Here is a 12,835-nt window from a genome sequence, read left to right as displayed (position 1 = left end):
ATCCAAGGATAATACTCAGAGCCCTTAGGGACATTCACACTACCACTACTGTCTGCCCAGGTGTTTCTGTCTTAAAGCCCAGGAAACTGGACAGAGGATGGCTTGCCGGCAGTCAGCTTTAAAACCCATTCATTTGAATGGATTTTTAAAGGTAACTGCCGGTGTCCGTATGTAGCCTCTCCGTCTGGAATCCGTTTTTTTGCACAGACACAAAATCTTGTAAAATGTGCTAAATGGGTATGAATGGGTTTTAAAGCTGATCACTGGCCAGCTGTCCCCTGTAGGGGTTTAGGACGAAAATCCCTGAGCGGACAGTGGCGGTAGTGTGAACGCCGCCTTACTTCCATTGTCACCGCAAAGAAACTTGGCTCAGAAGGCATTCTATACTATATATTCTGATTGAAATATTTTGATTGGCCATTGCTTTGCTTATCACCATACTAACCATCTTAAAAATACAAGACTTTTGCTACCTACTGTTTAGGGAATGACACTTGCAGCTGAATCTTTTCATTGACCTTCAAGGAAAACTAGCATTCGATGGAACCCTTGATAGCAGATACTAAGAATGAATCGAACAGTTTGGCCACTTCTCATCTATTTCACCCTAAAATAGAGTTTCTTCAAACAGTAAGACTGTGCTGTCTCTCTTGTGCGCTACGTCCCTAGCTACATAGCCAAAGATAAAATAATTGTCACACTTATATAGTTTATAGAAATGCTCTTTATTTAACATATGGGGAAATAATCAGCTCCTGAACTACATTGAAAATATACAATATGGCACCGTTTGAAGTTCGAATAATGTTACAATGTGTACCAACACGCATCATAACATGGAACTATTGCAGTTATTGGTCTTCATGACAGCACTGAGCTCATGGGCATGATAATGGCTGCACGCCTTTAATTTCCAGTGACTTGCTGAAGTTGATCTCCTGTGGTCTCGCAGTGCCTTTGGCAAGTTTGAGGTCTCTAATGCATCCTTTAAAGCTGACTTCAGTGGTCAGGCCAAACTGCTTGACGTCCTCTGTAGACAGAAATGAGAGGGCTGATTAATAAAGCTTTATTCCTTTTACTGTTAATTCTTTTTATGTTTCAGGAATAAAAATCCAATGAACACATTATACTTTATGTGGCTTTAACATTTTAAAGAAATGTAGCTGTTATCAGGAGGACAAGAAAAAGATCTAAAATTCATAAGCCCTGTCTGATAGCAATGTATCAAATTCATGCAAACCATTAAAAGGCATTAATATTTTATACACACTTACATGCTTATCCATTATATTTAAAACCATTATTAAACGTGCACCAACTGGAGATGAGAGGCTCTTAAATGTACAATAAGCCGTATTATTGCATGTCCTTCATTAAAATCTGATCATCCGACATTGTAAATGTTCACACCTCATAGCTCTCTCCACCCCTAACATCTGTCTTTTTTCCTGTTGCCTATTCTTCTAACTAAACCTTCCCACAAGGCATTAGTATAATAATAAGGGTTGCTCAATACACATATTATTCATCCTTGAAAGTGATGTTATTACTGGTGGTCCCTAAGGTCCTAGTATCATTAGGCATCATGCAATTTTTTTTATACAGTACCTCTGTACAAGCTTTGAGTTGTAAGAAGTTATAATATAACACACAGAGATGTCAGCCCTACCATACAGGACCTCTACATGCTTCTGGTTTTAGAGTTGTTTTAAGAGGTTATGTGTCAATCCAATAGACATACAAGTTTTTGCATATATCACTGGACATAACTTTAGGCTGTGTGGGGGAGGTGGCTTGGTAACAGCACAGCTGCGGACCCAAACAGTCAAAGACAGGGACAAGAAATATGCAGCAAAACAGGTTTATTTAGAAAAAACAAACAAACAAAAAAATAAATAAACTTTGACTTCAGGCACAAAATGAGAAAAATAAAATAAAGCTTTAACTTCAGACAAAAATTAAATAAAATCCTGCTCGACTGAGCGACTAACTAAACAGTAATGTTAACCTAACTATACGTGCGGCTTACTACCAGCCACACAAACAAAACAAGCACATTATTGTCTCATCGAACTAAGAGTAACAAGACAGACCCATAAACTGCCCTTGCCACACAGATCCCTACCACCACCCTGTGCAGCGATCCTCCCCATCACTCATCCTACTTGAGAAGTAATAGCAGTGCTCGCAGGTCTGAAGGCCCTAGACTGTGAAATCAGGCATCAGTGATCTATTCAGAAACTACCAGTAGATCTCAACCTATTGCCCAATGAAAATGTTACAAAAAGTAGTATAACCAAGAAATGTTATTCTAGTTTTAAGACAAAGGAGTTTACTTTAAGGAATCTTGGTTAAAGTGTGAATGTGAACCATCTTATTTAATATTGGAAAATGTATCACTTGTCATCTGCCAGTTGTACTGTACTTACTGGGATATCCTCCTACAAAGACTGGATCATTGGTATCCGCAGATGTGGATGCAGCATTTGGACTTGCAGCTTCTACTTTGTTGTCATCAACAATCATCTCTAAACGATGTTTTATCTTATTTGCCATTACTTTGTGCCATTGTCCATCACACAAGCTACTTGGCAACTCAGGCTCATAAACTGCTGTGAAACGGCCAGCTCCATTATCAGCATGGAAGAAAAGCTAAGGGAAAGACAAAATATTAAAGGGAAATGGAAAGGTGTTTTCATCCAAATATATAATAACAGAGCAGGATTGAATTTAGCTTTATATGCTGCTTATTCTATTTGCAAATGAAAAAGACAAATAAGCAAAATAATGAAAAAGACTCATTAAACAATTACATTACAATTAAAACTGGCCTGCCGGTCATCTGAAACACACCAGGGAAGCTCGGCTACATGTTTGGTGGCCAATGAAATGAATAAGCGCCTATGTAATGTAAGCACCGAATAACCACATTCTGCTAATCAGCCAGAAAGCTGAAGGTCTGTTGCAGGCAGCCAGAGAAACGTATATTGAAGAGGAATCTGAGGCACTCAGTGGTCCCCTTTGGATCTAATACACGTCATTGTACTCATAACCTGTGTAGATGTAGCCCATGGGTCTCTATATGTCATCAGTATGTTCAGTGCTGTCCGCGTACTCTTTTAATGCCATGTCCCCATACAAATGACTTTCTGCATGCATCACCTTCCTATGCTACACAGGTAGCCATTAATTCCTAGTAAGTTGCTATTACCCCTTATCAACCTCTACCCCTTCAAAAAATGGCTACAGCCCACTGCATTATTAAGTATGTTCCATCTCCTAAGAATAAGTAACTGTACTATGTAATACCTTTTGTTAAAATGTTTGGATATTGTGATGAATTGGTTTCAAGTAGAGATGAGCGAACAGTAAAATATTCGATATTCGTTTCGAATAGCCCCTCAATATTCGACTATTCGAATGAATATCGAACCCCATTATAGTGTATGGGGAAAAATGCTCGTTTCAGGGGATCCCACTCTTCGTCACCAAGTCCATTATGACACCCCAGAAAATGATGCCAACACCCTGGAATGCAAATGGGACAGCAGGGGAAGCATACCTGGGGGCATCTAACATGCCAAAGTCACTGTATTACGTCAGAATCCCTGTCAGTTTGTGATATGCGGGAGCTGACTTTTTCCCATAGGAATGCATTGACCAGCGTTGATTGGCCGAATGCCATACAGAGTACAGCATTCGGCCAATCAACGCTGGTTCTGCTGGAGGCTCGTCTGTGAGGAGGTGGAGTCTAAGATCGGACCAGAATTGAGACTGCTGTGGATCAATCTTAGACTCCGCTTCCTCTGGCAGAACCAGCATTGATTGGCCGAATGCTGTACTCTGTATGGCATTCGGCCAATCAACGCTGGTCAATGCATTTCTATGCCGAGATGTAGCAGTGCTGGCCGTGCGCTCAGCTCGGCTACTCCATTAGGGTCCTCCATACAGTATAGTGTCCCTTAATGGTTCCCCCCACACACTATAATGTCGCAGAGTGGTCTCCATACAGTATAATGTCCAATAGTGGCCTCCATACAGTAAATTGTCCCATAGTGGCCTCCACATAGCATAATGTCCCTCAGTAGCCCTTCCACATAGTATAATGTCTCACAGTAGGCCCTCATTACACTATAATGTCCCACAGTGACCCCTAAACAATATAATGTCTAACAATAGCCCTTCCACACTATAGGATGTCGCATTGTTAGAATCATATCTTCTATCTCGTATTTGTCATCCATCTTTCTCTAGCAAAGATATGTAGTCTTGTCTCAAAAGGAATTGGTTAGACTAATTAACATGGAGATGCTATGGGCTACCAGGAAATGGAATGCTAATGAATCCTTATCTAGCTGATTGACTTCAGAGTTGCACCTTTGTGTCAAGAGTGTGTAACACAGGATGTTCTATAGAAACACTGGAAGTTAGATCCAAGAAGTGACACAAAGGTCTTTGATGTGTAATTATCTTCTGAGCCTTGAGATACAGTGACTGTAGGGGGGTAGTTTCCTGTTGAAGTGTAATTAGTCAGCACTCCACATCCAATCCTGAAATGTTATAAGTCCAACCTGCGTTTGTCTGTATAAATATTGCCTCTTCTGTAACAATAAATCAGAACTCACTTGATACACTATCAGCTGCGTGTGTGTGTGGTTCTCCAGGTCAAGATGGCTGCAGTCCATCTAGGCCTGTTAATTAATTATTAATTTGGAGCTCTGCAACATACTCTTACGAGGACAATTTAATGTCCCCAACAAATTGGCGCTTCCAACGTGCGGCTTGAGAAATAAGGAGATGGTTTGCTGATCCCTCGGACGACCAGTGATTACAGAAGTTCCTGGGACCACAGATCCAACAAAAGTCAGCGCTGCAGGTAAGAACTTTTTTTCTTACCAATCTGATCTGTGTTTCTAAGGACTTCTTGTACTCCTGTCCGAGTGTGAGGTAAACACATATGTTCCTTATATAGATATCTCAAGCTTTTTGCAAAGAACCTAAGAGCAGTATGTTGTATGGGTGTTGCTAGCTAGGAACTTGGGCTGAAATTGTTAGCTGATCTGTTGTGGTTGTGCATTCATTGTATTCATTTGTGTTCTGTGGAAAGTAAGTAGTCACGTGACAAAGGGACATAGTGATCCCTAAAACCCTCCATCTGACCTTGATTAGTCACTTTTGATTTAGATACAGTAGTATCTTGGAAAAAAAGAGCAAGAAAAGGCAGAAAAATCCTCTAAACTGATCTTGAAAGTCTCCATTGAATAGGAATTTGGGGCAGGAAGAGACAGTGTGTAGTAGGAAAGCACGCAGAACAGAATGGGAGGAGTGCAAAGTCAGCCAGTATGAAAATCGGCCCAAGAGATAGTTAGAGAAAGAGCAGGGAAGAGAGCAGTTGGAAGAGGATGCAATAAACTGTTGAAGAAAGCAAAATGTAGTGCAAATGGAGTGTTAAACAGCAGCCATTGGGAAAGATTTGCCTCTCAATACAGAGGCTGGGTTCAGGATCACAAGCTAGGTGAGATATTGGATAATTGGACGCAGGTAAGCAGGGAAATAGAAAGGGAGGGGTATAGAAATAAGGAACATGAGGGAGTCATGTATTATGCCCCCCTGAGAAAAACCCATGTCCCTATGAGCAAAACTCTGCACCATCTGCTCCAGGTAATCCTGATGGATGGACATGTGCTAGATGTGGTCAGGAAAGAGCCTGTAAATCAAAATGGCGGCATAGTGAAGCCCCTGCCTTATTACAAGCTGCCAAGGGCCTTGAGTTAGATCACAGGTCTGAGAAGGAGAAAAAGGTATTGCTTGCCTTCAATAATAAAAACTCTGTCCAGAGAACTCGCAACAGACAAGGAGGCAAACAAAAACACAATTACAAGTGTTATCACTGTGGGAAGCCAGGCCATTTTAGGAAGGACTGTAGGTCTCTAAAAGCTAGAAACCCCCCAGCTCAGGGCACTGACCAATGTGCCAACACCCCTCAATGAGGAGTTGGCAACCCTGTACCAGTCCTCCCTGCAAAAACATCAGAAGAAGGTGTGGCAATAATACATAAAAGGGGAGGTATTGGGGGAAGAAATCCCCTTCTTAGTGGATACAGGGGCTGCCATTTCTGTTGTTAAAGGATACCACATACCTTATGAGCTGAGGACCGATAAATCTCAATCTTGTGTTGGATTAGGGGGAAAAAGAATCATTTTAAAGGAAACAGTGCCACTCAATGTGAAACTTAGAGGGCAAAATGTTGTAACCAAATTGCTTGTTAGTGACGATGTGCCAACATCTCTTAGTGGTACTGAGGTGTTAACAGTGCTTGGTGCAAATATAAAATTTGATCCTAGTGGGGAGGTACAAGTGGAAACATCAGCTATTACCATTGATGAATTTTCTATGCTGGCTGCCTCATTGTCTGAGTCATTTCCTGTTTCTGTACTAACTAAGGAGGAATCCACCCAGCTTTCCCAGGTACCAGATAAATTCACAATGAGTGTCAGGCCCCTCCCCCACCTCCTATTGTCCTCTGTATATCCACAGCAGAGGTATCATGGTATGCAGGTTTGGTAGAAGTCAGCAAAAAGGGGGAGGGGAAGAGGAAGGGGAGACAGCAGGTGGCTAAGTTGTCAGCTATAAGTGAAATTGTAACATTGTAAAACCACTGGTATAATGAATGGACAATTAGGAATATATGGTTTAATAATTTATAACTTTATAGTGTAAGCTGCTTTCAGAAATGCCAGTATTTGATTTTTAAACCTTGTGTAACAGTGGTAAAAACTTTGATTGGAATCTCATAAAGAAAAATGTTAAAATTCTGGCAGTTGGCCCTTAAGGCAAAACCTCAAATATAGGTTAAAAGGTTCTGAACATCTGTGGTAATTAGAAGAGAGGGATTTGCCATAGACATATTCAAAAACTGCACAGAAATATTAATATGTAATGTTGGTATCAGTATTAGCGGTTTAAATCATATTTAATGTCTTTAGAATTGGATTAATGTCATAAATTTTAGATAATCATTATTATGTTTATTTTCCAGTGATATACACATTTATGAGAAGACGAAGCCAACTAATGATTTGTTTGTTTATTTTTCCTCAATATTCAGCTGTGCAGGAATTATAACTAACTCTGTGATTATTTGTAGGAAACGAAGACAATAAGTGATATATCACTGTACAAAATATATGAAAATTTGACAAGTTCTTTATGACTTAATGGATGTGTGTTGTCTGGAGCTCCAGTGTGAAGTATGCATGTATGTATGGAAATGAATGGGCCCATATGTGTTACATGTCTTCTGGTAAATATGAGATGTACTTAGTCATTGTTATTTAGATGATCTTTCTGATATGGGAAAAAGGCACCATAAAGGGGTAGGCAATGCATGTGAGCTATCTTAATATGTACACGCAGGTAAAGATAAATCGTAGTTTTGCAAAACAAAAAGTGGTATTTCTGCGGCATTGTTTGCTACAAGGTGATAGACATCTGACTAAGTAGATCAGAAGTCACTCGGATATCTGCTCTGTAATGTGTTTTTGTGTATAAACTCTTGTTATGACGGGGGAGGGGGAAGATAGATTGATCCCTTAAAGTTTTTGCCTTCTCTGCTGATATATTTTGAGCATTTAATGAATTAGTTATAATTCTGGAATAATTAGAAGTTGTAGAGAATTGAATTTACTTAGGATTGTATAAATAAGTCTGAATACAGGTTTGGCAAGTTTTAGCCAGCCAGCCAGCCACTTACAATGGCTGGACCCTCAAACAACAGAATGTCTTAATTATTGTCTTAATTAGTGTCAAAAGTCCTATTGTATAATGGCTAAAGGGTAAATAGAGTATTGTATTGCCCTGTATAACTTAAAAGTGAGACACTGGAAATCTAATTAGAAGTGTCTCTTATTGTCACCTTAACTAAAAAGAGTCAAGAGAAGTAATAGGGGATGTGACACTGCCAGAAATAGGCAGAGTATTAAAAGATTAGGCAAATGTTTTATGGGAAATGAAGTGAATATTATTGTGATATGTTGATAATTTTAATTTTTTTTGTGCTACAGATAGACAGACATGAACCTGATGTGTTTTCCTCTATCAGAACGGTGGTAAGGCAATCCTCACACAGATAGACAGATGTCATATTTCTTTGGCAAGATAGAGCAACATGGAATTTGCTCTACATCCTCCTCAAACATCTCATTTCAGCGTTATTTGACTTTTGAATCCTGCAACTCTTATACCAGTAGGAGTTCATGATTCAAAGGGGGAAGTAGATAATGAGATATTTAGTAGATGAGATATTTTTAAACTCCCTCTCAGAAGAGGCGGCTTCAGTCATGTCACTGATGCCCCATTGGAGAATCCTGGCTATGAGATGTTTGTGGACGGTTCCAGGTACCTAACAGAAAAAGGCAAATTTGAATACAGGGTATGCTGTAGTCATCATACATGACACCATAGTATAAGAAGCCCTTCCACCACACGTCAGTATAAGAGGCTGACCTTATAGGAGCCTGATAGCACAGCAAACATTTACACTGACTCCAGGTATGCGTTTGGCATTGCACATGGTTATGGTCCAATATGGAGGTCCAGGAACTTCCTGACGGCACAGGGCAAACCAATTAAGAAAGGAAACTTAGTAAGTCAGTTGATGGAGGCCACATTGCTCCGTAAGCAGTTGGCAATTGTGAAAGTCAGAGCTCACACAAAGGGAAGAGACCCTGAGAGTATTGGAAATTAGAAGGCTGATTGAGCAACGGTGCTACTACCATGGAAGGGTCTCAACCAGGTGAGAAAAATAGCAGACCCCAAGGGGCTGTACTCTAAGGTGACTGGTGAGGAAATTGAGAAATGGACAAAGGCTGGTGCCAGAGAATGTGAAGGAATGTGAAAATGGGGGATAAATCAGTGTACCCCCAAATGGCTGGTTTGGCCCACGGTAAGGTGCATGCCTCTTGAAATGCCATGGAGTCACTAGTGGGTAAACTATAGTTTGCCTCAGGTTGGAAGGGCTGCAGGGAATCACGTAAAAGCATGTCACATAGGTGCTCTACACAAACCAGGACAGGTAGTTAAGACACACCGCATGCACACCAAAATCCCTGTATCCATTACATACAATTGCCTGAATCTGAACGTACAAATATGTGTTGGTCTGTGTGTATTTTGTTCTCAGGTTGGATCAGCCGAGCAACGACACAGGTAACTGCCAAGAAATTGATATCTGAGCTTGTGTGTAGATTGGGGATACCTGAGATGATAGAGTCTGATAGAGGCACACACTTCACAGGTGAAATAATGTATTTCAGATTGAGCAGAGTTCAGGAAAAGTGAAAAGTTTCTTTGAGTAGAAGTAGCCATGTGTGACCTGGTGAGCGGAGGATGGGCGGCTGCAGGATTTAGTATCACTACTGACAGATATATGTGAGCCTGCATGGCATGTTGTAAATGAAAAGTGTCTTTGAGCCATGCCCAGAGCCCTTGTACCTGCTCCAGGGATTGCAGGATAACTATATGCTATAACTATAACTTTAGTAACTACTAAAGGTGAGACGGTATAAGTACGTGCTTGTGTGTATAGTGATATCTCTTCAGGATGGCCTGGGGCATATCTGGTGAAGGAAGCCATCACAAGTGGGCTGCAGATACTGAAGATGTAGTGTGTCACTTGTATTTGTATTTTCTGTAAGGTATCCTCCTGACAGAAGAATTGGTTTTAGCCCATAGCAAACTTACTTTGGGTCAGCCCCTAGGTTAGGATTGTGTTATGGCGTACTGACTGACTATGTGATGTCTTGGCAAAAACATCTGACTAATGTATAGTTTTGAGTTTTCTCCTCCCTCTCAGATTTTAAGTTAGTGGACGGGACCTATTCATTTGAGCCAAGAGATTGATGACACGTGAGAAATCCTCTTGAACCAAGATTTGATGATTCCCTCCAAGTGCTGCTAACTACTAATACTTCTATGAGACTTGACGGAAAGCCTAACTGTATCCATGCTTCACATTGCAAAGAAGTCTCTACACAAACAGCGAAGAAGATTCACCCGATGTTACTGTTATAGATTATTCTGGCGATAAGCCTACATAGAACATTTGACAATGAGTGGGACAATAAGTTTGTTTTTTTTAAAACATCATATGATCTTGATCTGAATGTGTCAGACTGTAGGATATGTACTCATAGCCCCATATTAGCCTCAGTCATGTTATATAGCTGTTTTCATAACACAACAGGAAGTAATGATACATAGTATAAGCAAGTGAATGTATAATCAGACTGAAAATAACAGGCCAGAACTATGGTTGAGATTAATTTGGAATACAGGAATATATATAAGGGGAATCTGGGAAGGTCCAGCAGTAGACGTTAAGTCACTGAAGTACCTAAATATGAATTCCTGTATCCAATTATCTCAAAATGGGGGAATTGTTAGAATCATATCTTCTATCTCGTATTTTTCATCCATCTTTCTCTAGCAAAGATATGTAGTCTTGTCTCAAAAGGAATTGGTTAGACTAATTAACATGGAGATGCTATGGGCTACCAGGAAATGGAATGCTAATGAATCCTTATCTAGCTGATTGACTTCAGAGTTGCACCTTTGTGTCAAGAGTGTGTAACACAGGATGTTCTATAGAAACACTGGAAGTTAGATCCAAGAAGTGACACAAAGGTCTTTGATGTGTAATTATCTTCTGAGCCTTGAGATACAGTGACTGTAGGGGGGTAGTTTCCTGTTGAAGTGTAATTAGTCAGCACTCCACATCCAATCCTGAAATGTTATAAGTCCAACCTGCGTTTGTCTGTATAAATATTGCCTCTTCTGTAACAATAAATCAGAACTCACTTGATACACTATCAGCTGCGTGTGTGTGTGGTTCTCCAGGTCAAGATGGCTGCAGTCCATCTAGGCCTGTTAATTAATTATTAATTTGGAGCTCTGCAACATACTCTTACGAGGACAATTTAATGTCCCCAACAGCATAATGACCCTTCCACACACTATAATATCCCCTAGTGGCCTCCATACAGTATAATGTCTCACAGTAGCCCCTTCATACTGTAATGCTCTATAGTGGCCTGCAGTTTTCTTTATGATTTTTTTGGGTTTGCCATCCATGAACCATGAGGTGATTAAACATAATAAATAGCTGCACATGTGATATGTCCGCTCCTGTGCCGACACGTGTATCAGTCTTTAAATAACATCTTATAACTTGCTACAGTGTGGTATCTTATCACAAATGTCATTGTAATATCAAAGTAAGACTGAGGCCAAAAGTTGTGGAAAAGCTGCGGTTTTGGCCCTGATTTTGCAGCAGGTACACTACCCAAAAGTAGCATCTGAGACCCTCTTCATAGGGCAATGGGGTTGCGCTTTCACACCCTTTTGTGGAAAGACCCAGTGTTTAACCCCTTAACGATATGATCAAAAAACACCTTCAGGACAGGCCCCTATTTTTTCAAAACTGACATATGTCACTTTATATGGCAATAACTTTTGCTTTAACTTACTTTAAGTGATTGTGAGAGAGTTTTTTCCGAAACATTGTACTCTATGATATGGTAAATATTGATAATTAAAAAAAATCATTAAATTAATTAATTGATATATTTTTTAAAAAAAATAATGGATTCAGTAATAACAGAAGAGTTGCTATGTGATGATACATTATTGTTACATGTACGGTATTTTTGAGTAAACATACAAGTCACTTACTTTGCCATCTACCAGTTCAATACCTAGTCCATCCATCTTTTTGCCACTAATTCCAATAAGCACACCATTAGTCCTTGTTGTACGGAATTCTAGTTCTACTGACAGATCTGTACCCACTTTGAAAGCTCCCACTGGAATACAGAAATACAACATATAACTTAATTGTACGACAGACACAAAGCTAAAAAGTCATGATAAATAATATATTGCAATGAATGTAATTAAAGAGTAAGCACTAGAGATGAGCGAATAGTAAAATGTTCGATATTCGATATTCGTTACGAATAGCATCTCAATATTCGACTAGTCGAACGAATATCGAACCCCATTATAGTCTATGGGAGAAAATGCTTCGCTACAGGGGATCCCACCATTCGACTCAGGAGGGTCACCAAGTCCACTAAGACACCCCAGGAAATGATGCCAACACCATGGAAAGCAACTCGGACAGCAGGGGAAGCATGTCTGGGGGCATCAAGTACCTTTATTATGTCGGGATCCCCTGTCAGCTTGCGATATGCCGGAGCAGACTTTTTCCCATAGGAATGCCAGTCTACGACATTCGGCCAATCAACGCTGGTTCTGTCTGAGGAGGCGGAGTCTAAGAGCCGTCCACAGCAGTTTCCATTCTGGTCCGATTTTAGACTCCTCCTCCAGCAGAACCGGCGTTGATTGGCCGAATGCTGTAAAACTGGCCAATCAACGCTGGTCAATGCGTACCTATGGCGAAATGAAGCAGAGCCAGCCATGCGCTCAGCTTGGCTATTCCTCCTGTCACACACATATCTGGTGTAACATAGCTCAGCACACACTCAGCTCTGCTACATCTCTACTCTCTGTTGTAGAGACGTAGTAGAGCTGAGTGTGCTGAGCTCTGCTACACACGAGATGTGTGTGACAGGAGGAGTAGATGGAGGGTTGGTTGGGTGTAGTGCAGAGCTGCTACACCAGAGATGTAGCATAGCTGGCCGATGTTAGCAGAGCTGAGTGTGTGTGTGAGTGTGTCGGCTGCATATCTGCCAGCTCTCCTACATCTACATCTCCTAAACATCATCTCACCTACATCGGACACTACACCCTCAGTTTATCGGTATAGCAGAGCTGA

At 40.6% G+C, this 12,835-nt stretch overlaps 1 protein-coding gene across 8 annotated transcripts in view; it reads right to left on the bottom strand.

Moving 5' to 3' along the window:
- Positions 1 to 701: 701 nt before the first annotated feature.
- LAMA2 (laminin subunit alpha 2) overlaps positions 702 to 12,835 on the bottom strand; it is a 593,715-nt gene continuing 581,581 nt past the window's right edge. For all 8 annotated transcript variants that reach the window (XM_075268017.1, XM_075268020.1, XM_075268018.1 and 5 more), the window contains 3 exons: positions 11,731 to 11,861; positions 2,430 to 2,652; positions 702 to 1,030 (listed from right to left, as the gene is read on the bottom strand). In XM_075268017.1, the coding sequence (XP_075124118.1) occupies positions 879 to 1,030; positions 2,430 to 2,652; positions 11,731 to 11,861 (506 nt within the window). In that variant the 3' untranslated portion in view covers positions 702 to 878. The remainder of the gene's footprint in view (positions 1,031 to 2,429; positions 2,653 to 11,730; positions 11,862 to 12,835) is intronic.

Source organism: Leptodactylus fuscus, chromosome 3 (genome assembly GCF_031893055.1).
Source record: "Leptodactylus fuscus isolate aLepFus1 chromosome 3, aLepFus1.hap2, whole genome shotgun sequence".
In the NCBI taxonomy this organism is placed as follows: Eukaryota; Metazoa; Chordata; class Amphibia; order Anura; family Leptodactylidae; genus Leptodactylus; species Leptodactylus fuscus.
This window is presented reverse-complemented; position numbering and strand designations above follow the sequence as displayed.